The sequence below is a fragment of the Aethalodelphis obliquidens genome, unplaced genomic scaffold (assembly GCF_003676395.1).
Source record: "Aethalodelphis obliquidens isolate GAN/ISIS:26980383/991018 unplaced genomic scaffold, ASM367639v1 scaffold11, whole genome shotgun sequence".
In the NCBI taxonomy this organism is placed as follows: Eukaryota; Metazoa; Chordata; class Mammalia; order Artiodactyla; family Delphinidae; genus Aethalodelphis; species Aethalodelphis obliquidens.
In genome coordinates this window covers 234,827-261,561 of record NW_020837955.1, presented here as the reverse complement: position 1 = coordinate 261,561, position 26,735 = coordinate 234,827, and the positions used below count along the sequence as shown (strand labels likewise).

General features: G+C 40.4%; 1 protein-coding gene across 18 annotated transcripts in view; it reads right to left on the bottom strand.

Moving 5' to 3' along the window:
- LOC113623108 (WASH complex subunit 2) overlaps positions 1 to 25,732 on the bottom strand; it is a 56,478-nt gene extending 30,746 nt beyond the window's left edge. For 12 of the 18 annotated variants that reach the window (XM_027111787.1, XM_027111792.1, XM_027111802.1 and 9 more), the window contains exons 1-16: positions 25,618 to 25,732; positions 25,410 to 25,532; positions 24,464 to 24,628; positions 18,081 to 18,143; positions 16,139 to 16,312; positions 13,337 to 13,430; positions 11,870 to 11,931; positions 10,598 to 10,645; positions 8,473 to 8,583; positions 7,830 to 7,917; positions 7,123 to 7,194; positions 6,270 to 6,388; positions 5,739 to 5,799; positions 3,979 to 4,038; positions 3,418 to 3,591; positions 646 to 773 (exon numbers count right to left, since the gene is read on the bottom strand). In XM_027111787.1, coding sequence (XP_026967588.1) covers positions 646 to 773; positions 3,418 to 3,591; positions 3,979 to 4,038; positions 5,739 to 5,799; positions 6,270 to 6,388; positions 7,123 to 7,194; positions 7,830 to 7,917; positions 8,473 to 8,583; positions 10,598 to 10,645; positions 11,870 to 11,931; positions 13,337 to 13,430; positions 16,139 to 16,312; positions 18,081 to 18,143; positions 24,464 to 24,628; positions 25,410 to 25,532; positions 25,618 to 25,620 — 1,545 coding nt within the window. In that variant the 5' untranslated portion in view covers positions 25,621 to 25,732. Of the gene's footprint in view, positions 1 to 645; positions 774 to 3,417; positions 3,592 to 3,978; positions 4,039 to 5,738; positions 5,800 to 6,269; positions 6,389 to 7,122; positions 7,195 to 7,829; positions 7,918 to 8,472; positions 8,584 to 10,232; positions 10,358 to 10,597; positions 10,646 to 11,869; positions 11,932 to 13,336; positions 13,431 to 16,138; positions 16,313 to 18,080; positions 18,144 to 24,463; positions 24,629 to 25,409; positions 25,533 to 25,617 lie in introns of those variants that run through there. The other 6 variants (XM_027111788.1, XM_027111793.1, XM_027111800.1 and 3 more) reach the window with 4 other exon arrangements.
- Positions 25,733 to 26,735: the final 1,003 nt, after the last annotated feature.

The window sequence follows — 26,735 nt, the reverse complement described above, 5'->3', positions numbered from 1 at the left end:
ACAGACTGCCTGCCTCATACAGTGCACAAGTGGGACATGTACCTAAGCTGGAACCTAAGGTGGGCATCCTAGGAGGCTGCTGGGTCCTGAATGCTGGCACCTAGGTGGTCAGAGGCAGAGAGGGTCAGGGTTTCAAGCTGTGCAGGATAGCAAGGGAAGGGACAGCAGCCAGAAGAGCTTAAAGAGTGATGGAGATGCAGCCTATTGGCCAAATACAGGTCAATTTGAATTACGATGTTAATGGATCATAACATGTCAAATAGTGAATCTATGATCCTATAGTGATACTAAAAAAGCAGGAAAGAAGGAGGAGAGAAAGCTCTTCTGTTCAGAAGGATGCCAGCTAATTAACAAAGAAGAAATGGTAGAAGTAGAACCACATTCTTCTGTTTTTCCCGCCACCCAACATGATAACTGGTTCAGGAAAAGATCACCAGTGGATGTTAAGACCACCGAGGAAGGCAAAATGCAACAACTGCTGAATCTAGGTGCTAGTTATTTGGCTGTTTGTTGTATTCTTTCAACTCTCTGTACATTTGAAGTTTGCTATACACTTGAAAGGAACAATACTTCCCTCTGGGTTCCAGTGAATTAACAAGATGCCCCAAATCTACACTCCCGTGTTTAGTCTTCCCTCCTGCTTACCTTTTTTTCTGCTCTTTCTTTATTTTCATCTGTCTGACTTACAGTAGCCTCTGGCAAAGCTGCCGCTTTTTCTTTGAACAGATCTCCTTCCTCATCGTCAAAGATACTGGCAGTGGATTTGACTTTGTCTTTAGAAAGAGACCACAGCATAAAATTACACGGAGGTCAAAAATCCCATCATGAAATTCACAGATTAAAAATTCTTCTCTCCCAGGGCTTCCCTGGTGGCACAGTGGTTGAGAGTATGCCTGCCGATGCAGGGGACATGGGTTCGTGCCCCGGTCCGGGAAGATCCCACATGCCGTGGAGCGGCTAGGCCCGTGAGCCATGGCCGCTGAGCCTGCGCGTCAGAGCCTGTGCCCCACAATGGGAGAGGCCACAGCAGTGAGAGGCCCACATACCGCAAAAAAAAAAAAAAAAAAAAATTCTTCTTTCTCAAAGAATAAACAGAAAAAGTATGTTATTGCTTGATTAGTTACAAAGAAATATTAAGTGGACTAGATTGGAATTTTTCAAAGAACACAACAGATACTCCAATGAAACGTAGGACAGACAGTTTAACCATCTGGCTTACACCCTTATCCAAGAAGCAGTACCTTATGCTTGGAGTAGTTTGGACTAGCATAAAGGGTAAAAAGAGACCTACAGAAAGAAAGATCATTTAAGAGTCAACTGCTCTAGGAATCTGAGAAGTGACAGTTGGCTCCTGCTTTTAAAAAGTTAAACTGGGACTTCCCTGGTGGTCCAGTGGTAAAGAATCTGCCTTACAATGCAGGGGACGCAGGTTCGATCCCTGATCAGGGAACTAAGATCCTACATGCTGCGAGGCAACTAAGCCTGCGTGCCACAACTATTGAGCTCACGCACCTCAACAAGAGAGCCGCAAATTACAGAGCCAACGCGCCCCGGAGCCCACGCGCCACAACTACAGAGCCCACGTGCCCTGGAGCCTGCGTGCCACAACTAGAGAAGAGAAAACCTGCATGCCACAACTACAGAGAAGCCCGCGCACCGCAACAAAAGATCCCGCATGCCTCAACGAAGATCCCACGTGCTGCAACTAAGACCCAACACAGCCAAAAAATAATAAATAATAAAAATAATAAATCTTTTTTAAAAATTAAAAAAAAATAAAAAGTCAAACTATACAGAGGCATATAAAAACAAAAACTGAAACCTCCCACATAATCCCACCTGCCCACCCAAACAAGGCCAGCAGGAACAGTTTGATATACATGCTTCTAATTTCCACAAAAGATATACTAACATGTTAACTCTAGCTATTCGCAAATACGGCTAAATAATAAATAACACAATTTGAAGAATGTGTCTTATGATTTGCATTTTTCACTCAATGTACCTAGGGTATCTTCCCATGTCAACACACAAAAAACTCATTCTTTCTCACAGCTTCACAAAATTCCACTAAATGGAAGGACCATAATTTACCCTACTGATGAATATTTGGGGGGATTCCAACCTTTCGCTACCACAAGCATTGCTGCTCTGAATGAGGTGTGTGTCACTGAAATAGGGCACTGACTCACGCATGTCCCAGGAGAACAGCAGCTGTCAATGAAAGCGGCACCAACTTACTTGTGATTCCAAATCAGTTAATCCCACCAAGTGAGAGCCCTTCCAAGCCACGAGAGACACTTACTCCTTTATTCACTGTCATTTCAGTCGGCCTAGATGTGAGCGTAGTATGTGTCCAGTTTGCACTCTTTCTAAAACCCGGCTATTACTTCCCTCACATTTCTGCTGCTGTCCTTACTTTCACACCTACTGCTGGAAAAGGAGCTAAGTCCAGAGACCCTGCTTCTCGATGCTTCCTGGTCCATCTAGTCCTTAGGAGAAAAAGCCCTTTGTTGCTCAAGTTGCTAGAAGTTGTGTGCACCTCAGTGGTCTACCCTTCTTTTCTAGAAAGACAACCAATAAACCCAATCCTTTGCAACCCATGGACAAGCAATCTCTACCCACCAGGGAGCCTGTCAGAAATGCAGAATCGCAGGCCCCACCCTAAACCCAGTGAATCAGAATCTGCATTTTGACAAGAGTCCAGGGAGAGACATCTGCCATTAAATAACCACTGATTCATAGGAGTGAGTTCATGAACAAGCTGGCTGAAATTTGAGGGGAGAAGAAAGGAGAGTGCCGAAGTGGCCAAGGAGCTAAAAACCCTGTTACAGAAGGGAAAGTCAAGGTCACCTGGGCTTTCTGGTACAGAGCGGAGAAGCTGGGAACTAAACAGCTAGCATGAACGTTCTGCTCATGCTCGTGTATTTTCCTAAGGACTCTGGAAGAAAGTGTGATTAAAACTTTCTCTCTAACTGAAAAGGTCAAAACTAGCATCTTGGGCAGATATTAGAGGGGAACAGATTTCTCTCTAAATAAGAAAGATAATTCTAGTAATTAGTTTCCAAAGCAGGAAAAATTGGTCCATAAAATACAGACCTCCAAGGCACCATAACTATCTAAGTAGAGATGAGACAACTCTGACAGGAATGCTCGCGGAGGGATTCTGGCACTGCAAGAGATAAGGAACTAGATGAACTTCATGCCTTTTTAGGTCAACATTTTTTTTTCTTTTCTTTTTTTTTTTTTCTTTGTCTGCACCACACGGCTTGTAGGATCTCAGTTCCCTGACCAGGGATTGAACACGGGCCACAGCAATGAAAGCCTGGAATCCCAACCACTAAACCACCAGGGAACTCCCCTAGGTCAACATTCTTTATTTGGCTAAATTTCCAGAAACAGAGGATGGAGCAGTACCTGTCTTGGGAGGTTTGCTATGGGATGCTGCAAAAAAGTCATCATCATCGTCGTCATCATCAAAGAGGCCAGCAGGCGCTGGGAGGTACGAGCTTTTCCCTGGAGTGGGCTGCTCGGGCTTCTGGGCCTCCTTCAGTGACGGAGCACAGGTGGCACCAAACACATCAGTGTCCCCTGTGGGTGGAGGAACCAGCTGTGAGCCAGGGTGGGTGCACTTCCTGACTTTACAGGAGGGGAAAAAAAAAAACAGTACCACCACCAAGAACTTGTAGTTTCAGTTCATCCACAAAACACATTAACAGGACCCAACAACCTCCAACCGTTACTGATATAGAATGTCCCACAATGCAGAATCAACTGATCACTCAGACCGAAAAAAGTCCAAGGCCACTGATTTCTAAGGTAATATGAGCTAACACAGGTTAAGTGAGCTCTCACTCTTAGATGCCCTCCGAAGTTCTTCATACTCTCCTCCCCAGTCAGTCCTTTGAAGATGACAATCTTAAAAATGACAAAACAACAGGTATATAGTTTTTAAAAACAAACTCTAAGTTATGATACCTAAAAATACAGAAACAGCTCCTACTGGGATTTTCTTTCCAGGTTTGGAGGATGAAGACGCTAAAATGAGAAACAAAGAGATAACATTTCAACAGAGAAAACAACTTTGCTTGTTAAGTGCACCGTCCTAAAATATGTGCAATACAATACACAGCTAATAGGAGAATTTTAAAACTAATTTTTCCTAAAAACAAATATCATGTATTAATGCACATATGTGGAATCTAGAAAAATGGTACAGATGAACCCGTTTGCAAGGCAGAAATAGACACACAGACATAGAGAACAAACGTATGGACACCAAGGGGGGAAAGGCAGGGGTGGGATGAATTGGGAGATTGGGACTGACGTATATACACTAATATGCATAAAATAGATAACTAATGAGAACCTGCTGTATAGCACAGGGAAATCTACTTTGCTGTATAGTAGAAACTAACACAACACTGTAAAACAACTATACCCCAATTTAAAAAAAATCTTTTTAACTAGTTTTCCTAAAAGAGCCATTTTAAAATTCCTTAGTATCGTCTTCTCTACCAATGTCATGACTTTTTTTCTTGGTATTAAATCAATCTAGGCTGTGACTCCCATGGAAGATCACTGACTCTGGGCAGGCTGTAACACTGGGGTTGGCTGGGGAGGCCAAGGAAGATGTAGAGCACAAATGGGGGAGGCAAGGGACAGAGCAAGCAGGGCTCAAAAGTTCTGACTCCATCCAGTCCAGTTGGATGAGAATAAGCAAGTAAAAAAGAACAGCAATGGGCTTCCCTGGTGGCGCAGTGGTTAAGACTCTGCCTGCCAACGCGGGGGACACGGGTTTGAGCCCTGGTCCGGGAAGATCCCATATGCCGTGGAGCAACTAAGCCCGTGTGCCACAACTACTGAGCCTGTGCTCTAGAGCCTGCGAGCCACCACTACAGAAGCCCACGTGCCTACAGCCTATGCTCCGCAACAAGAGAAGCCATTGAAATGAGAAGCCTGTGCACCACAACGAAGAGTAGCCCCCGCTAGCCGCAACCAGAGAAAGCCCACGCGCAGCAACGAAGACCCAACGCAGCCATAAATAAATAAATAAAATCTATTAAAAAAAAAAAAAAGGACAGCAAAATATCGGAGACGTCAGTGACAGAAATGAAGACAAAAACAGGAAAGCAAGAAACTAGGCAAGTCACAGATGCCAAAAAGTGGAGAGCAGGAACCTCAAGACAATCAGGTCAGCCAGCATCATAATAAGTCTAAAATCTGACAACTTGTGGCCTGGGGAGACCAAGTCGCTTAAAATAACTCATTCCCAATTCCCAAGAACTATCACAGACCTAATGGAATAAAATTTTTAAGTTTTTACATAGCTTATGGATGCTTTTTAAAAATTCAAATTATTCTAATGCACACTGGGCTGAGGAATTACTGATTTCCAACTTATGTGCAGAATTTCAGAAATATTTCTTTGAACTAAATTTGATTAAATTAAAATATCCTCAACACTGCTGGAGTGCTTTCACTGGTTCACTTTGAATTCTCTAAGAAAGAGACAAAATTGTGATGTGGGTTTACAGATGGTACTTTTTGTTTTTTCCAAGACATGAATTAGTGTAAAGGAACAGCTTTTAACTAGATCAAGGTGAACACAACAGCTTCCTGCCTAACAGAGAAACAAGGTTTGGGAACAACTTTAGGGGTTCCATCTCCTGATGGGAAGTAACCAGTTCTGGAAATCTGTGCATGAAGAAGCACAGGCAGCATCAATCCACGCTCACCTTCTTTAATAGAGGCTCGAGCTCCCCGATCCTGAGGGGCATCCATGAAGAGGTCACTCTGCTTGTAATAAAGTAGACAACACAGTTCAAAATAGCAGAGGAAAATGGAGCTGCAGTAAAGATGTCTAAAGAAAAGTGCCTTGTAAAGTTTAAAGCTACATATTTACTGTTCTGTCAGAAAATCAGTTCCATAGTGAAGACTATGACAGAATCAGACCCTGAAATAATTTAGGTCTGCCCAGGAATTAAATACAAACGTGGAAAAAGACAAAAGACAAGGTAAGAAACAATCACTTAACCAAGTAAATTTTCCACTATTAACACTCACATCCTCTCCCTATTTAACAAAGGGCATCAGGATACAGTATTTCCTCATTTTGTGATTCTTAGTTCAAAATCTCCTAAAATATGAAAGTAGAAGCAACTTCCAAATAAGAAGCCATCCTTTCCTTACTAAAGGAACTAACTGTATTTCTTCCTTGGGGACACATGACACAGCTATGGAGAGCTTCGCTATTCCCGCCGACTTACCTCCTCATCCTCATCATCAAAAAGTCCCTTCCCTCCGCTGAACAGGCCACCTCTAGAGCCAAATGGTGAGAAGTCTTCATCTGTCAGCTTGGGGGGTGCGAATAAGTTATCTTCTTCATCTAGCAAACAGAAAGAAATGTTTTGCAGGGAGAATTAAAGATGGGCTTAGAACCCCAGTTCTGGGGATTAACCTTTATAACACCTCCAAAACTGGCATAGAGTTTATCTAACCATATGTAACAAGGACTACTTGAATGTTGGCCGTCTCAGGACCTTCAGACAAAAACTCATTAAACAGTTCACTGAATCCCTTAAAATGCTCTTTGGTTTCCCACTCACAAGTCTGTAAATGTCTGGGGCAAGGTAAACTCTGCAGGCAATTACTTTCATCTAAATTTCTTCTGAAGCAAGTCTATGCTTCGATTGCCATCCAAGACCTATTCCACCAGAATCGGAGGGACAGAGAGGTAGACTGAAGAGAGAGCTGCAGATTGACACAGTCCCAGGTGGAAACATAATGGACATTACCACTGAATGTTAAAGGGTCTGATATAATATTCCTTACTGAAAACAAATGCTAGAGCTCCCTAGTTTCTAAACGTCTACAGAAGTCTAGAAAGACAGCTAATAGATCCCTATAAAATCTAGTAATTCAAATCTTTAAAGCATTTTAACTCCACACTCACTTCTCCCCACACCCCAAAAGCATGCTCTTAAATGCTTTCAAAAAGTGTACAGAGACAGACCTCATTTGTCAGCACTTAAAAAGGCACTTTTACAGATCACATAAGCAATATTCCCATTCCCGAGTCAAGAGCCTCCTAAAACAAGAGAATTGAGGGGAAAGGCTTACCATCTGAGGGAGTTTTCCTTTCCTTCTTCTCTTTCAATGTCTTCCGAGGTTTTGCTTCCCCTGGGGATAAGCCTTGAAGAATATTTCACGGTTTGAACAATACTCAGTCCACCCTTAGTATTTACTTACTGACTCTTCACACACATCTGCCATCCTCACAACTCCTAAGCTAAGAGCAAGACATTCAACTTTGTATCTCAGCTCCACCTGAGCACCCCTCTCAGTGCCTTACCCAGAGCAGACACTCAAAAAGTGCCTCTTTTTAAGGCAGAAAGCTTCAGCTACCATACCAGGGTCACGTGCATGAGAGGACTGCACTTGCTGAAAGACTTCTGACATCTTTCCACTCTGTTAAATCACTAGAATATAGTGTATGGTACATTTTTATCTGGTCAAAATAAAATATAGGAGTAAATATTAAGCCAAGGATTCTTCATCTGGGGCCCATGGTTCTCTGTGGTACCCATTAATCCCATGAAACTGCATATATAGATGCACATATGTGCATTATTTGGGAGATGGGCTGGGGGTGGGGGTCCACAGTGTTCAGTTATCGAAGAGTCTATAAGCCAAAAAAGATAAGAACTACAATTTAAGCCTCTTGCGCCTTAGTAATTAAACAAGGAAATCTACACTCAGTGAAGCCCAGCAGAGGGTCCTACACTTCCCCACTGCCCCTTTAGCTCATCTCGGTGGCAGTGACATACTTGTTTGCTCCTCTTCCACCCGGCTTGCAGCATCCCCTTTGATCCGAGCTGCCAGCTCATCGGCAAATGACGTGGGTCTACTTTTTTTCTACAGGCAGAGAAGACCAAAAGAATCACTTTTTTGTAACAAACTAGTACAGTTTACTTTTGGACACCTAACAAAACTATGTAAACAATGGCAAAGAAATTGAACTGGTGAGAAATTAAGGTTTAACTAAATAAATGTAAACACATGCACCCTATACAGATCACCTGAGAAAGAAGACTCAGTGTTCCTTCAAAGGGAGATCTCTTTATTTCCTTATTTTTTTTATACTTCACTTTAATACATGGTGGTTTTCTTATCTAGATCTAGATAAGAAAACTACCATGAAGTGCTTGAGGGGGGGAGTATTAGGATCTTAAAACTCTGAAACTGAATATATTTTGAATGATCTAACTTGTAAAATCTTAACATTTGGAGAAGAAAGTGGTACTTGTAAGGCAACTTGGGATGCTCAACCATTATTTCCAAAAGTGTAAATGAAATTACAAATAGGATGCAAAATGAGACGGTTACAAATATAAATGACAATAAAAGGAATGAGTACTAGGTACCATTTCTAAAACCTTGCCAAGCAATAACAACTATAGTCTTTCTTACAGGTCTGGAATTTTCTTCAGTGTCCTCAGTATCTTCCTCCTCCTTCTCAGAGTCAGCGAAAATGTCACAACCATCATCATCCTCTTCTTCATCACTCATTTGTGCAGTGTGCTAAAAGTATAAACCACCAGATTAAAACTATTAGATGCGGTCATCAAGCTGAAAAAGGGATACTGCCACTTAGCCTTCAGACTTCTTCAAATTGGGAACAACAAATAATGCACCAAAAGTTATGAAGCAGTAAATGTGCTAGAACAAATAACACACGAGATTTATTTTCAGTGCAATAGCAAAAGATTGAAATAATAAAAATGTCCACCACTAGAGAAATGAATAAACTAAATAAGTATAGCCTTACCTTAATAAAAATACTAACAGTCAAAAGGAATAAGCTGTAACAATTGGAGAGACATCCAAGACCAATCAAGTGACAAAATAGTGAATGATAAACCCCGAATGATATCCTGACCACACCCTGACACATATACAACACTACTTCTATGAACACAGACATATCTGTGAACGCAAAGAACAGCACTTGGAATATGCACTCCCAGATGATAACACCAGTTATTTCTGGAGACTGTGAGGAGATGAGGATTAGATGACTCAAACTTAGTCTTATGTGTTAAGTTCTAACTTTTTACAAAGGCAGCCACTGGTACGTAAAAATTGTATAATTAAAAAAATTTTTTTTTAACATGGAAATCAATAAACTGTGCCAGGCACTACGCTAAAAGCACTTTTTAAACTAATTTAATCCTTAGAACTCTGAGGTTAGCAGTGGCACACACAACAAATCTATCTTTAACAATACAAACAAATGGTTCCACCAATGCTTTTAATCACCATACTGTATTATTTGAAAAACTGTCCAGGGACTTCCCTGATGGTCCAGTGGGTAAGACTCCGTGCTCCCAATGCAGGGGACCCAGGTTCAATCCCTAATCAGGGAACTAGATCCCACATGCATGCTGCAACTAAGAAGCTCGCATGCCACAACTAAACATGCTGCAACGAAGATCCTGTGTGCTGCAACTAAGACCCGGTGCAACCAAAATTAATTAATTTTTTAAAAACTGTCCGAATTTACAGATCTAATAGTAAATTCCATAGAAATAAATACACTGTACAGAAGGATTATTAAAATTATAAAGATGAACCACATTTGTGAACACAACTGAAAAAAATACAAGTAACAACCAAAAAGTGCTAAATCTTTCACTTGATAATTGGAAATTTTTGTGAAAAAATATTTCCGAATTAGGAAAGTGAAATGCAAATTGGGATCATCTCAATATACCACCGTACATATACTATGGTAGCAAAAATCATAATCCCAGTGCTGATGAGATCCTGGGAAAATCATTATGCATGATCTGTTAATCTGAATGTCCATTAGACAGTAGTATCAAGTAACTCTACACCACCTAATTCCTAAGGAAAGAGTTCACAGAAGGAAAGGATTTTTATGTATGAAAACACTGAATGCAGCATTCTGTCAAAAATTAAAATTTACAAATAAACTATTTCCCATACACGTTTAAAGACTACAACAGTATTACATGTGTATGTTAAAAAAATATAGAAGTTTACAAAGCAAATTACAAAGACTATTTAAAATGTCAAGGAAACACCTGTGACATGTTAATATAAAATAACAGAAAATAAACTATGCATGTTATGAAAAGAACATGTCCTTAGAAGGATATACAAAAATTAAGACAACAGTGCTAAGACAGTAGGATAATAAGATTTCCATTTTTGGAGTGTTCCTTAGCCTTACTGCTATATTGTCTCAAATTTTAAAACAGGAAAGGTGTGTTCATGTGAAAAATTCAGTTTGGGTAATCAGGCCTTGTTTTATAGGCTCCGTTTCTCAATTTCGTTTTTTACTTCTTTGTTGTCTAAGAAAAATGAAGATAAAATATAAAGCAAATGAGAAAAAATATACAAGAGGGTAGTTAGCCTAAAAGCATGAAACATTTGAAGGAAAAATGAATAGTTGTAAATGTGAATAAATCCTCACTTTCCCCTAAGTCATTCAAAAGTAATTTTAGCATAGATTTAGTATAAATGCTATGCTTCAGTTAAAATTTAAGTCACTTCAACATATGCATCTTACCCGGTTTTGATCATTGTCACTATGATTGGCAAAATCTTCATCTGACTCCTATAGGAGAAAAAAAAAGAGGCTTTTTTGTTAACACAGGCTTTACTTGGAAGCACAGAAATGATCTCGGGTCTAAGTCTCTGGGGTAGCCAACACTGGGTCTCTCTGTACCGACTACTAGTCACCTGACGTATCAAGGTGCAGATAAGGTGGAGAGTTGGCAATGTCACCAAGGACTATTCCAGTTAACATGTCACTTTTATGATTCATTTAAACCTCTCTATTTGTTCATATTGATCTGCCCTATCATCTCTAACCTTTGGATTTAAAGTAAGAGTTGCACATTTAATTAACTAAATTATCAAAAGTTGGTTTGCATTATTTTACATTTTGGACTACGTTTTCTATTTTCCCTCTAAGTAGGACAATTAATTCATCAGGCCCAAGAAGGGAACATGAGTACTTAATATGAGCAATGAGGTAAAGAGTTGCTTCAATGGCTAAAAGCAAAGGATTTAGCTAAAGACAATCAGTTATACAGCAAGGTTATTTTAGAAAAGTTTATTTCCTACTATTAGGTTTTTTTTGTTGGGAGGGCTGGAGGGAGGAGGACAGGAAACGGAGACTGTGGAAACAGAGGAGAGGGGAGCACACATACAAAGCTGTCTCCGTTTATAAATCAACACTCAGGGACTAACCTTCAAAGGGTTTCTGCCCTTTGCAATAACGAGTATTCCATTTAAAGGAACAACCCCAGATACAACAGTGGCCAAGGCCCACACACCCTGAGACCGTAGAGCAGGGAGTCAGATCATGCTCTGTGGGTATGAAGATGCCAGAGGCAGCAGCAAAGCTAACATGTAAGTGGATGCTTTCAGGATCCTTCTGGTCTAGAAAGTCTTTATAGTAAAAGAAAGTTTTAAATGTGGACTTTTTCCCTAGAATTACTCAAAGACAGAACTTACTCAAAGACTGTATCTCAAGCAGAGATTCCACCGAAACATCTAAGCTGCCACCCTCAAAATACATTGGCAAGAAGAGAATTTGGTGGGGAGGTGAGAGGGTAATGGTAAAAGAGATTAAAGCCGTTTTCCTTGGTTTTTGTATACACGACAAAAAGGAACTCCCACCCCAAGGGGAAAAGCTTCAGAATATGGCTTCTGTCACTATTAAAAGATTTATATAAACAAATTGCTAATTCACAAATACGTTATTTATTTAGCCCACTAAACACACCCTAAGTTTCCTGCCCACCATGACCAGGACACACCAGAAAGCCCTTACCTCTTCTTCATTCTCTTCTTCACTGTCCGCAATACTACCACGATCGCTGCCTACTGAACCTTCTGGTGAGAAGAAAGATAAAGGTTATCACCAATATTCATAAGAAAAGATCCTTAGTTCCCTTCCAAGATCACAAACCACCATACATCAGCATCTAAAGATTTTGATAAAACCATCTATACCCATTAACTGGAATTAAAAGTATCTTCACTATAGTGAGGAATGGAACATTTACATAGCCTCAAAGTATCACCCCACAAGATACTTATCAGTTACAAAAAATATATATTAGTTACAAAGAAAAAAACTGGTTTGCACTCCTCGAAGATGTTGAGGTTGTAAAAAGCAAAAAAAGGCTGAGAGATGGTATCAGACTGAAAGAAGACTAGAGAGATTTGACAACTAAATGCAGTGAGTGGATTGGATTCTGAAACAGAGAAAAAGAGAGACTATAAAGAACATTATTGGGACAACTGGCAAAATTTGAATATGACTGAGGATTAGCTAGTACTACATCCAGTTAAAATTTCCTAACTTTGATAGTTATAGTTTTTGCTGCTGTTGTCGGAGAACAGTCAATTGGTGACTTTATTTCATATAAAAGTTACATCTAAAGAAGAGGTCGAAAAGTCAAGTGTACTTGATTTGTACATACTTGCCAAGTCTCACAGAATTCAACCACTTTGATAATTTTTCTATTAATAAACAAGATAGACATATTAAAAGCCTCACATCAAAGCCCAATAGACATGTCCAACCAAGATGACAGATGTGCAAATGAATATGCAGAATATGCAGCTATAAGAGAAAGTTCTTATTCTTAGAAAACACACACAGAAATACAGTTGTCCCTCGAGGGGTTGGTTCCAGGACCCCCTTTACATACACACACACACACACACACACACACACACACACAGAGATACCAAGATGGCATAGTCTGCATACAAACTACACGCACACCTTCCCACATCTTTCTCCTGTATACAGCCTTAAATCATCTCCAGATTACTTATAATACCTCATACTATGTAAATGATACATAAATAGTTGTAAATACAATGTAAATAAACGTTCTGTGAATAGTTGTCTGTGCGTGGCAAATTTAAATTTTGCTTTTGGAACTTTCTGGAATTTTTTATTCCCAAATATTTTCAATCCAGGTTGGTTGAATACATAGACACAAAAACCCATGGACACAGACTGCCAACCGTACGGAGAAGTAAGAGGGCAGGACGTCTGCATGATGTCTCCCAAACAGGTTCAGAAAAAAATATTATGTATATAGGAAAAGAATGATAAAACAAATGTGGTGAAATGTTCACAAGTGGTAAACCTGGGTAAACAGTATGTGGGAGCTCTCTCTACTAGTCTTCCAACTTTAATGTACAGTTTGAAATTATTTTAAAATAAAAAGTTAAGATATAAATGTTAAAAGCAACAAAACTATTTGGTGCAAAAGAGTACCTTCACTAGATAGCTCTCCAAGACCTACATCTTCCTGCTCCATGAACAGCTTTGACCCAATTAAATAAGGTAAAGGACGGTCAATGTATAGATCCTGTAAACAATGAAAGGGAATAAGCCATTAAATATTTAGGTTGAAAATAAAATTAGGTATTCCATTTGACATCTTGTTCCATCTGACTACCGCCCAAAAGTTACATAATGAAAGTGGAGAATAAGAAACACAGCAGGATTTTTTTTTTAAATCACTGATTAAAAAAAAAGTTAAATCCTAGGTAAAGATGGCAAAGTAAAGCTGAATTACATAGAATCTCCCTTCTCAAGTGCCTTATTAACAAAAATGGCAAAGGCTTGCAAAAAGTTTACTAGCAGTAACCAAACAAGGAAAGGGGCACAACTTCATAGTAATATGCCCAAAAGGAGGAGGACCAAGGAAAGAAACCAGAAATTCTGGCAACCTTTGATGATGGTAACCTATCTTCCTCCCCTAAAATTCAACTCTGGTGAGCAAAAATCAACCAATCAATCAATCTCAAGAACCAAGTCCTAAATTTGGAGAAGCACACTGAGTAAATAACCCAAATGGTTTTATGACTTGAGAAGGCAGGTGGGTAGGGGGACATGTGTACAAACAGGACACAAGTAAGGCACAAAGGAAGGGAATGGAGGAGGACTCCTTCACACTTCATCAGGGCAGAGACGCAGGAACACAGAACATAAAGCGTGGGCTAGATGAAAAGAAACAGAGTGGCAACTAGGCAAATATTCACAGTCAACGTAATTAACTAAAGGAATGTCTCCAACAGACTGATGAGAACCTACCCAGCAGAAAAAAATAACCCAAAGAAGAGAATAATAATATGCCCCAGAGGTTCACACTGTAGAATTTAGAGAAATGAAATTGGTAAAATAAGACCAGATGATAAAACAACAAAACAAAATGAAGGATACTGTCTACAGAATAGTACACGTTGGAGATCCTTCCACTGCAGGCCATCACACACATCAAAAATTTAGAGTTAAGAAAGCACTCCAAAAGAAGAAGTAAAGGGCTTTCCTGGTGGCACGGTGGTTGAGAAACCGGCTGCCAATGCAGGGGACACAGGTTTAAGTCCTGGTCCGGGAAGATCCCACATGCCGCGAAGCAACTAAGCCCATGTGCCACAACTACTGAGCCTGTGCTCTAGAGCCTGCGAGCCACAACTACTGAGTCTGCATGCCATAACTACTAAAGCCCACATGCCTAGAGCCCGTGCTCCACAGCAAGAGAAGCCACCACAATGGGAAGCCCGTGCACAGCAACGAAGAGTAGCCCCCGCTCGCCACAATTAGAGAAAGCCCATGCGCAGCAACAAAGACCCAACACAGCCAAAAATAAATAAATAAAATTAATTAATTTAAAAAAAAAAGGAAGAAGAAGTAAAACTGTCACTGTTTGCAGATGACATGATACCATACATAGATAATCCTAAAGATGCCACCAGAAAACTACTAGTGCTAATCAATGAACTTGGTAAAGTTGCAGGATACAAAATTAATGCACAGAAATCTCTTGCATTCCTATATACTAACAACGAACGATCAGAAAATTAAGGAAACAATCCCATTCACCATGGCAACAAAAAGAATAAAATATGTAGGAATAAACATACCTAAGGAGGTAAAAGACCTGAAAAAAAAAAAAGAAAAGAAAAGAAAAGAAAGCTCTCCACCCTGGGGCAACCTCCCATCTTCACAGTGAGGCATGGCCCTTTGGCCTTAATATCTCCTCCCTATAGAAAAGAACCTGGGTGCAGGGAAGAACAATTCTGATGCTTCACCAATGACAGAAAGCTTGGGAAGGTTAGCGTAAAAGATACAACAGCAACCAATTTACTGCAAAGAAATGGAAGTGCTAATTGAGCTAACTGTTCACTGACTTAGGAGGCTTGTTTCCAAAGTCCTCCTGTAACAGAGAAAGTGGTGTGTGACTTGGAAGTAGCAAGTGTGGCCCAGGCAATACATTTCCCAGGGTCTGCTGCTGACTTTTAAATCCCTATAGTGAAAAAGCAAGCCAGTGAGCATATCATGGTTAAAGGATCAGCCCCAATTTGGCACTATAAGCCCAAATCGGAAGAGAAATGTGCAGTGAAATGAAGGACTAGAAGAGACTGATTTTGCAGCATGTTTCCATTCACAAGGCACTTATGTGTCACAAGGATTCTCAAAATCAGTAAGGCGACCTCCTGTGTTTACTACTGAGCCTGAGAGAAAGTAACAGTAAAACAATAAACATCTGCTAATAGTTTCTTCGTGAACACTCATAGCAGCTTTATTTATATTGGCCAAAACCTGGGAACAACCCACATGTCTTTCAATACTTTGGAGGTTCCCTCTTAGTGCAAGCTGCAGAATGTCAGGTTCCCAACAATCCCTACCTCTCACGAGCCTCCTCATCCTTCAAAATCCAGTTCAAATCTCATCTTCCTCCTAATTTCCCCAGCTAGAAGTCAGAGCACTTATGATGGTGACTCTTGTAAAGCCTCCTCTCTCCCACCATCTGGTACTGCTGTAATAAGCATCCTGAGAGTAGGAACCATGTTCTGCATCTTTGTACTCCCCCAACTTGGCATGCTAGTACCTAGTAAGTGCTCAATCGATGCTTGTGTACAGCAAATCTTTCTGATCGATGGAGTCAGTATGAGACTGCTAAGTGACATCCTCACTTCCTGGAAGTGAAGTCCATGTCTTACCAATTCTGTGCCCAAGTAAAACCAAAACCCAACAGGTGCGACAATAAATATTTCAACTGAATGTCTTTACCTTTGGCTCAAGGATCAATTCCACCCGCTCATTAGCATCATCTTCTTCAGAGTCTGAGTTTCCTGCTTTTATATCTAGTTGCTCAAATGCACTGTCCAACACTTGTAAACCGTAGTTCACAGCCTCCTGGACTTTAGGAATCAGATCTACTTCTTTCTGTTCCCGGGTCTTCTCCTAGGAAAAAATACTGTTCAGTAAGATCTCCAGTATATTGATACCACCCTAATAAAACACTGGGAATGTTTGCTAAAGCCTAGACTCATGCTCCAAAAAACCCCCCAAATTTTAATTAAAAACGTTAAATTCTTAACAATTTAAAATGTTAAACAATTAAAAACATTAAAAGTCAGATTCTGCTGAATGCCTCAACACAGACTTTGGAGTGGTAAATCCCAAGTTTGTCTATGCGTTGAACACACACCGAACTACGTAAGGTCCTGGAGCTTCAGGTTCATCATCTACAAAAACAAAAGCACAACTATGGTGTGGTGGTTCAGCTTTTATAGGCTATGTAAAAGAATCTTAATAATGAATGGCACACCACAAGACATCCAGGGGCACTTCACCTCCCTGCTACTGGAGGAACGAAGGGCCTAGACTTTCAGCTTTGCCATGGCTGTATCCCACTGACCTTGCTTAATGATCCTTTGGACAATTTTAGGAGTTAAGACTTAGAAGAAAATACCCCAGCCAGAGATGTTATTTTTCAATTACAGCTAAAAAAAAAATAACTGGACAATTACGATTATTCTATAAACTTGTTTCAAACCAAGAGAGGGTCAGTTTCATCTCTAATCTATCCTGTACATCACCCTAGAACAATGCCCCCGACCCCGACAAAACTCTGTACACATCACCAACCTGCTGAAAATATTCCACAGGTCCGCACTTCCTATAACAGCAGCTCTCATACACTCAACTGTGTCATCAGTTGTAAGAAATATTGCAAAATATCTTTAGTGTCATTTCCCTTCCTCACAAATATTCTAGAAGTTGATACATAATTACAGAAAGAACCAAACCATAGTGTTGTTTTGACAGCCAAAGGGGAAAATCTGAAGAGTAGTTTATACTACCTCAAGTGTGGAAGTCTTTCTGATTTAGCTTTTTTGTTTTGGCTGCATCTTTTCTGCACTCTGGTATGCTTGATCCTGAGTTAAATAGCTAACGTTGTACTAAGTGTGTGAAAACATGCCTGTGAAATAAATATATAATGGATGTTTTAAAAATAATTCACTAAATAGCTGTCACCTTAAAATTGTCCCCTGACTTGGTATAACCAGATACTATTGCACTTAAATGGTTAGCAAATCCCTGAGTACTATTAAAAATAAAGATTTAAAAAAAATTTTTTTAAGGCTAGAAATAGGCAGAACTGTAGCTGGTTTCTAACATCCTTTCTTAGTCTAACATCTTCATATGTTACAAGCAATATGGCTTTCATCTTACTTTCATTTTTAAACTGGTAGGAATAAGAATCAAAGCAGCCACGAAAGGATAGGGAAGCACAATCTTCAAAGAACTCACAAACTACAGCCCAGCATGGCCTACATTTTTTATAGCCCTCACGGTAAGAAAGGTTTCTACATTTTTAACGGAGGAGGGGGAAGGGGAGGAGGAAGAGAAGAAAAAGAAGCGAAGAGACGTAGGTCAATGTGGCCAGCAAACAAAATATTTATTATCTGGTCCTTTACAGAAAATCTCTGCATACCTCTGCTCTATTCTTAAGCCAGAATTCAGGAACTTAATCTATACATTTCTTAATACACTAAATTTCACAAACAAACTAAAGAGTTCAATTGTTGGGCTGTCAGGAGCAGCTTTTCCCATTTCCCCCCGTGTCCATCTCCCTGCCCACAATCCCTCCACCAGCCACATCACAAATCTCCACCACTTTTCTTCTCGAAAGGAGCCCAACAGAAGAGTGATTTAATGCAAGTACCTGTTCTGGTTTTTCTGCCTCAGGCTTGAGCACCGGCTCCTCCACTTCTTCATCATATACACGCTAAATACGGAAGCAAATTCAGTTTGGAATGGTCAAAACAGCATTTGGAATCAATCACAACGTAAGAATTCAATACACAATTTAGAAAAGACAAAGATGGGGAAGAAATGATTATTCAACAAATCGCTGAGGCCGCTGGTCAAGGGCAAAAAGCAAAGAACAGTAGTCAACTCTCCCAAAATTAAGTTTAAAAAAACAGACACAAATGACTAGGAAACATGAGAAAAAAACCTTCAATCTCATTGTTGACCACAGTCACAAAAACAATAATAAACTGGTGTTCACACTTTCTTGTTTAATCTAATACTTAATGCTGACAGAGCAATGTTACAGGTACTTAAATGTGAGGCTATGAGAATACCAAGTGGTAGAACCTACCTACTAGGTAACAAGAGCTTTAACATTTTGCACAGTGGAAACGGTAAAGGTAAGTTATATTAATCCTGTTGCTTAAAATGGTTGCTAAATTTTTATTATCCCATTTATAAGAAAATAGATAGGCCAAGCCCACCAATGATTTGCCAGAAGGCCAGGCATGGGACTGACCCATACAGCTGGAACAGGCAGCCTCCCTTTTCCAAAATAGATCTATCACTCTGGCAACTCATTGTAATTTCCTTTTTTAACTATATATTGTTGTTTAAACTTCCAAAGTAAAACATTCTCATTATAAGTAGTGCAACGATGAAAATGTTCTGGAATTAGATATTGGTGATGGTTACAAAACTTTGTGAATACACTAACACTTATTGACTTGTACACTTTTTAAAAGGGTGAACTTTATGGTATGTGAATTATAAGTCAATTAAAAATTAAAAAGTCAATATAAAGATATAAGTGAAAGAGATGTGTTTAAAAATTGTTCCATCCTTGCCTCCAACCAAACCCTCAGAATAAGCAGTTTAAGCTTGGTGTGTGCTCCTCTATGCTTCCCACATAGAAACATACACAAATATATACAGACATATGCACATATTCAGAGTTCTCCCACTCTTCCTGCTTCTAAATAAAAATGCACTTATACTATACAAATTCCTCTGCCCCACTTTTTCACTCGATATTTACATAAACCACTTTCTAGGTCAATGCAAATAGATTTGATTCAATCCTTTTTATATCTGCACAATATTCTATAGTGTGAACTTGACTATGATTAATTCAATAATTCTCTATTAGGGAACATTAAGGAGATTTCCAGTTTTTGCTGTTGTAAATAAACTGCTGTAAACATATGCACATATACTAAATTCTTAGGCCCTGGATCTTTTATTTCTATAGGCTTCCCCAAAATAGGATTGCCAAGTCACAGGACAAAACTGTTTTTTAGGCTTAATAGCTACCTCCAGATTTCTGGCCACAAATGTGGAGCAACTCACACTGTCCCCACAACATATTCAAGTGCCCACTTCCCAGACCTTTGCCAGCAGTGGAACCATGTTACCTACCTTTTAAAAATATCTGCCAATCTGATTAGACAATGTTACTTTTATTTTATTTATTTATTTATTTATTTTGCGGTACGCGGGTCTCTCACTGTTGTGGCCTCTCCCGTTGCAGAGCACAGGCTCTGGACGCGCAGGCTCAGCGGCCATGGCTCATGGGCCTAGCTGCTCCACGGCATGTGGGATCTTCCCAGTCCAGGGCACGAACCCGTGTCCCCTGCATCGGCAGGTGGACTCTCAACCACTGCGCCACCAGGTAAGCCCAACAATGTTATTTTTAAATGTTCGTATCTTCTAAGCCAAGAATTCTACTTCTTGAAATTTAGTTCCAAGAAAAATAAATACAAACAATAAGTTGCTCATGGCATCAGATTTATACTGCAAAGTCACAAACACCAAATCTATAATTCTACGCAATTCCAATCAAAGTGCTAACAGAATTTTCTGGGTAATTTAGCAAGATAATCCTCAAATTCACAGAGGAAAGAAAAAAGCCAAGGATAACCATGATAATTCTGAATAAAAAGAAGTCACAGGGATTTGCCCTATTAGAACTTACTAGAAATCTCTGGTATTTAAGATTGTGATACTGACTACGGCAGATAAACATAATAAAAGACAGAGGCAAGAGACAGACCCACAATTACATGTAAGCTTGATTTTATATTCACAAAAACACACATTCATACATATAAGTCACTGAGGAAAAGAACTACACAATAAAAGTTATCCATATGGGAAAAAAATATGCATGCATTCATACACAGAAGTCAGTGAGGAAAAGAACTACACAATAGGGCTTCCCTGATGGCGCAGTGGTTAAGAATCCGCCTGCCAGTGCAGGAGACACGGGTTCGAGCCCTGGTCCGGGAAGATCCCACATGCCATGGAACAACTAAGCCCGGGCGCAGCAACTACTGAGCCTGCGCTCTAGAGCCTGCAAGCCACAACTATTGAAGCCCGCGCGCCTAGAGCCCACGCTCCGCCACAAGAGAAGCCACTGCAATGAAAAGCCCGTGCACCGCAACGAAGAGTAGCCCCTGCTCGCCGCAACTAGAGAAAACCCTTGTGCAGCAACGAAGACCCAATACAGCCGAAAGATAAATTAATTAATTATTTTTTAAAAAGAACCACACAATAAAAGTTACTCATATGGAAATGAACCAAATGAAATCCCTACCTCATATTACATATACCTGCACCGATATACATCGACACAGATATACTCTCCAAGTAAGAAGAAGAGTAAAAAGGCAGAGATACAAAGGAGCCCACACCCAAAATATTTAGAGTTAAGGGAAAAAATGGGAGTCGGTGCCTTTTAAGCAAATATGTCAAAATAGTAAAATCTGTTAATGCAAGGTAGTGTATATTATTAGCATTTGTGGTTATTATCTGTTCTTTTCTAGACACATGAAATATTTTATTTAAAAAAATTGATGTCGGGAGATTGCTAAATGATAGGCACATAATGAAATAAAAACAATAAAAATTAAGTTCACAAGATCTTACAGATGTGTTAAAATGCTTACAAAATAATACACTAACATTAAGAAAAATGCAGGCTGCCAATATATAGAAAAGGTTAAAGTTATATACATACATATATACTCTTAGAAAGAAATATGCCAAAATGTTCAGTGGCTGGTTAATTTGGGGTGGTGGAATTATAGTTGATTTCTGTAGTTTTAATTTTTTCACACTTTAATACTTTTTATATATGCCAATCTCTCCTACAGTGAGTGTTCATTACTTTTATAACAAGAAAGGAAAACACTTAAAGCCCAATGTCTGCATGGAAAATGGACTTGGAATATACATGTCAAAATGTTAAGAGGCTCTCCTTTAACATCTGAAATTTCAGATGATGCTTCTTTTTCCATACTTAAAAAAAAAATTGTTCTATAAAGCCCAGAAATTTGGGGAGCAATTTTCAAAGGCAGGAAGAAATAAAGTAAATAAATCTTAAAATGGAGACTTTAAGACAAGGCAGCTACCAAGGTCACTTCAGACTTTAAATAGTGAGACCACTTAACCTAAAAGGTTGAGCTTCATGCTGAGGTCTCAACAGCATTAACACCCTACTTTTTCTACTGCTTGTCATTAAAAACTACCTCACAAGAGATCAGCACCCTGTGGAAAGCCAAACATGACATCTAAGAAACCAACCAGCAAATACATAAAACCCATGGGATCTTTCGAGGCTGGCCAGGACCATGCATCTCAAGTACTCAGTACACAGCAGGAAATCAATGCTAACTTCCTTACCAGTTTCACCCAACTCACAGCTTCATGGGTTTTTTGATCATTTTAAAATCAGGTAGCCATTCCCAGAACTGTTAAATATCTTTGATATTTCCCCTCAAAGCATCTTTTCCTCATTTGGGGAGATGAGGTAAGAGGTGAAGGTGGGGAATTAGAGAGAACGCTGACGAGGGGCTGAGATTTCTTAACATGTTATAAACAGCCCTTTTCACTTTTGTGATCTCTCATTAATTCATTCAAATATTCACTGAGTCCCTATGTATCAGGCTCATGCTGAGCCCAAGGAATACAACATTTAGCAAAAATATGGGGGTTGATTTAGTAGCGGAGTTCAACACATCGAATCATATCAATAAATGTAAAATTACAATCATGGGAAGTGCTACTAAAGAAGTCATTAACTAGGTCACTTAATGTTTCAGGACAAAATTCCTAAATTAACAGATTAATGAAGCTTCAAGAATTGTACTCCCTCCAAATAACACACTGATGCACTGGCCACTGTTAATCAGCATTTATCCTCCTTCAGAGTCCCCTCTTGAGCCTTTACTAAAGGCACTAATTTCTCTTGCCCTGGAAAGTCCTGATTGCTCTTCAGTTTCACTAACTGTAATGCAGTTTGCAATCTACTGGCTACCTCTAGGTCAATTACTAAAACCCAGAAACCTATGACTGTGCGTATCTTTCCAATAAACTACCATGAAACCAAATGGCACCGTCATTTAAGCCAGAATTGTAATACATGAGTACTGGCCAGGGTTTGAAGAAAACACATGCAAAGTCAAATCACTGCCAAATGTATTATCAGCAGGTAGTTTATTTCAGAGTTTTATTAAGCATTAGCCATACTCAACATCATCATGCTCTACCACAAATGGAAAAACACGTAACACACGGCATTATAGGGAGGTCTGGGAAGCAGTTTGATTTGGCAGTGGCAACAGGCACATCTAAAGGGGAATTTGGCTGCAGAATGGCAGGGGAAGAGGCATAAGGACTAAGGGGATGGAGAGATGGATGGAAAGTAGGGAATCCAAGAAGTGAACAGAAATAAAGAACTATTACTAAAATATAATCAACAAAAACAAACAAAAAAACCACCCACAAAAACTAGATTATGGGAAACTCAGAAGCTAAGAAAACTTGGCCAGAAAAGAAGAGCTAGAGAAAAGAAAAAGAACTGAAGGTTATGATTCAGAAAAAGAAGCTTATGATGCCCCTCACCCCCAAAGTATCAGTCGGGTACCAATCCAATACCAATGTGGTACAGGCACATCAGGTACAAAAGAAGCCTCCCAATTCTATTCCTTGCCCAGTCTAGGGCTGCAACACTGACTGCAGAGAAGAGCTAAGCACCTGATCCAGCAAGAAAGGTACAGAATGAGAACAACAGGTATATTCAAAAGGACACGGAATTCAGCATGATGAAAAAGTGATGGGGCTGCATACACCAGTAAAGTACAGATCAGAGTCCTGTAAACTGCCTCTTCCAATAGGAAAGATGCTCAGGACCAACCATGGACATTCTGTATAGACAACCAGAAAATGACTACAGAGTTGACGAGAATATTTGTTACATTTTAAACCTACTGGTAAAGAGATATTTAAGATATATCTTAAATAAGATATTTATTAAGATCTTTATTTTACACACAGCTTCCCCAAAAAGCCTAGTAGTGGCATTTCAACCTGAACTACTAAAAACGTACAAACATGCTGCATAAGATACCTGCGTGACAATATTTAGTCTCTTCTTAACAATCCTAAATCGTGGGCTTTGTATAATCTTGCAATTTTTGAAATCTTTTTTTTATTACTTTGTATCTAACAATCTCAGGAGATAGCCTACTTTACTAATTCTCTTTTCACAGATTAATTAACACTGATACTGAGAAAGTTAGCCGCCCTATGAGAAATACAGACCAGCTTAACTAAGCTTCCTCTCCATCCTCTGTTATCAATCTCCCCTACAGTCACTGGGCTCCAGCCACACTTGCTTCCTTTTTATTCTGGAATTACACTATTATGGAAGATTGTTATTTTCTCTAAGGAGGGGCTCTGTCTAATTTATCTATGTATTCCTTGAACCTAGCACCTAGAAATTCGATAAATACATAGACAAAATAGCACTTGGGTTAAAGCTCAATAATCTTTTAGAGCTGATTCTATGGCATAGGTTCAGGCATCATAACAAAACGTTAGTTGAGAATATTCCAAGTAGACACACACATGCCTTTAATGTAACTTATCAGGACATAATGGATACAATCAATAACCTGATGGTGTCCAGAGGATCAGACCAGGTGTATGGCTTTCCTTACAGAGCATGCTCATAACAAAACTTGTTGGAGTGCCATGTAATTCAGCAGTCTACACCAAAACTAAAAATCAATGAAAACACTGGAATATGAAGAAGTTTTATCGTTAGGTTTTTTTCAAAGGCTTGAAAAAAAATAAACCTTACTAATAAAAAGGGGGGACATCAATCACCAAGAACTACTACTTCACCAAAATTTTAGAGAACCTAATAATGGGTCACTTAGTATCACAGTGACTCTTGCTCCTTCTAACAGTATTATTTTTTTATAAGTCTGATGTAACTAAGTAACTCACGTTCTCAATGAACTGGGTATTAGACAGCATAAGGAAGTCATTGAAGACATTATGTAGTCGACAATCTGTGGCTTTAGTTTCCCGAATTAGTCCATCCACTTGTTTCTTGATTTCATGGGTCCTAGAGATAGTCTGTTGTGAGAATTCCTGTAGAAACTGTAGTAACTATTTAAAAAACAAACATACAGTAGTATCAATATTATATGCACCTATTCTGCGTGTCAAAACAGAAAAGAACCCATTTCCTTTCGCCTGTGTGTGTGCGCCCGTGTGCTGGAATGTAAAAGGGATGCTGCTTTTGACAGTACAAAGACCAAGTAGCATCAAAAAACATTAAGAAAGCTCATCAGAACAGTGTCAGTGAGTCAATGGATATTTGCTATATCGTTTCTGGAGGAATTTAAAAGTCCTGTTTGGTTGTCATTCTACAGGGATCAGAGACAAAGGGAAAAATAACAAACCACTACTCTTACCCAAAAATCCTATTCAAATGGAACTTTGGAATCACAGTTCTGAGCTTATTGGGCACCCGGCCTAAAGAGTCCCACTCAAGGATATCCATATACTGGTTTGTCTACCGCTCCACTCAGTCCAGGTCCCAACATGGGATAGCCTAACTAGTACCATGTAAGCCTGCGAGGTGGCGGAAGCCGATCCCCGCTCAGGGTGGAGTTGGGCGCCTGGCTAGAAAACCCAAACAAGGAAGGGCCGCAGTCCAAGTGGGAGCACTGAGAGGGCTAAGATCAACCAGCCCGCCTCCGCCCAAGTGCCTGGGGACTACCACCCGGGAGTTTTCGAGGACGAGAAGGGGCGTTATTGAGTCAATGAGAGGCAACAGGATCGACTGGGTGGAGGGGGACTGGGGGCTCCCAGAGTCCCGCTCGCAGGCCGCGCATCACGCCAGAAGGCCCGCCCTCCCCTCCGGTCCCTGGGGCCCGCCTCTCACGCCGGCGTCGGCTGCCAGCGACCAGCTCTGGCTGCTCCTGCGGATCTCCTCCACCGACCAGGGCCGCTCCCACACGGGCTCGGACACCGGAGGCCGCTCCTGGTCGGGGGTGGTCCCGTTCATCTGCAGCGGGAAGGACGAGAAGAGGGGCTGAGCTCCGGGGAGGCGGCGGTCAGGGCCAAACCCGAACCCGAACCCCCGCCCTCACCATCCTGGCTGTGCAGTTCGGTGGGCTCAGGGAGCCGCAGGACCGCACCCGCTAAGCCCCGAAAGTCTCCGGAAGCTAGCGGTGCGGGGCCTGGCACGTGACCGGCCTCACGTGACCAGAGAGCAGGTGACCTGCGCCTCATGTGACCGGATGCGGGGCGCTGCGGAAGGAGGCCGGGCAGCTCTCTGAGGTACGCGAGTTAGAAGAGCCCTGCAGTCCCATGGGTGGACTTACGGATTATCATACTAAGTGAAGTAAGTCAGAAGGCAAATATCATATGATATCACATATTTGGAATCTAAAATATGACACAAATGAACTATCTGTGAAACAGACTAACAGATACAGAGAACAGATTTGTGGTTGCCAAGGGGAAGGGAGGGTGGGGGAGGGATGGATTGGGAGATTGGGGTTAGCAGATGCAAACTATTACATACAGAATGGATGAATAAGGTCCTACTGTATAGTACAGGAAACTATATTCAATATCCTGTGGTAAGTCATAATGGAAAAGAATATGAGAAAAAGTTTATGTATAACTGAGTCACTTTGTTATACAGAAGAAATTAAAACAACGTTGTAAATCAACTATACTTCAATAAAATAAATTTTAAAAAAATTATTTCACTAAAAAAAAGAGAGAGCAAGGGTGAAGACGCCAGGGGGCGCTGAAGGGGTGGGTCGGCCGGGTCGCGCTTCAGCTGGAGGGCGCAGGAGGCGCGCGCGTGGTTAGCTCCGGAAGCACGCAGGCAGCCAGGTGTGTTTAGAGAGAGGAGCCAAAAGGAGGTGTGGGAGAACAAGCCGAGGGGCTTTAAACAACCGGCGATGTGGAGGGAGGAAGAGCTCGCCGCCACTCCTCTTCCTTGCTGAGTCTCCTCTGCCTGTCTGGGGGTCAGCCCAGATTTTCTGGAGATTGATGTATCTGGCTGTCATCGTACTTTAAAGACATGCTCGGTTTCAGCTCACTGTGTAGGGCCTCCTTAAACATCCTTTACTCCCTCTGCATTGCTCTCAGACTCAAGTCCAAACTTCTCATGTGACAGGCAAAAGCCATTTATAATCTGATCCCTGCATGTGAATCCATCCTCGACATTCCCAGCTTCCCATGAGCGCTCAGT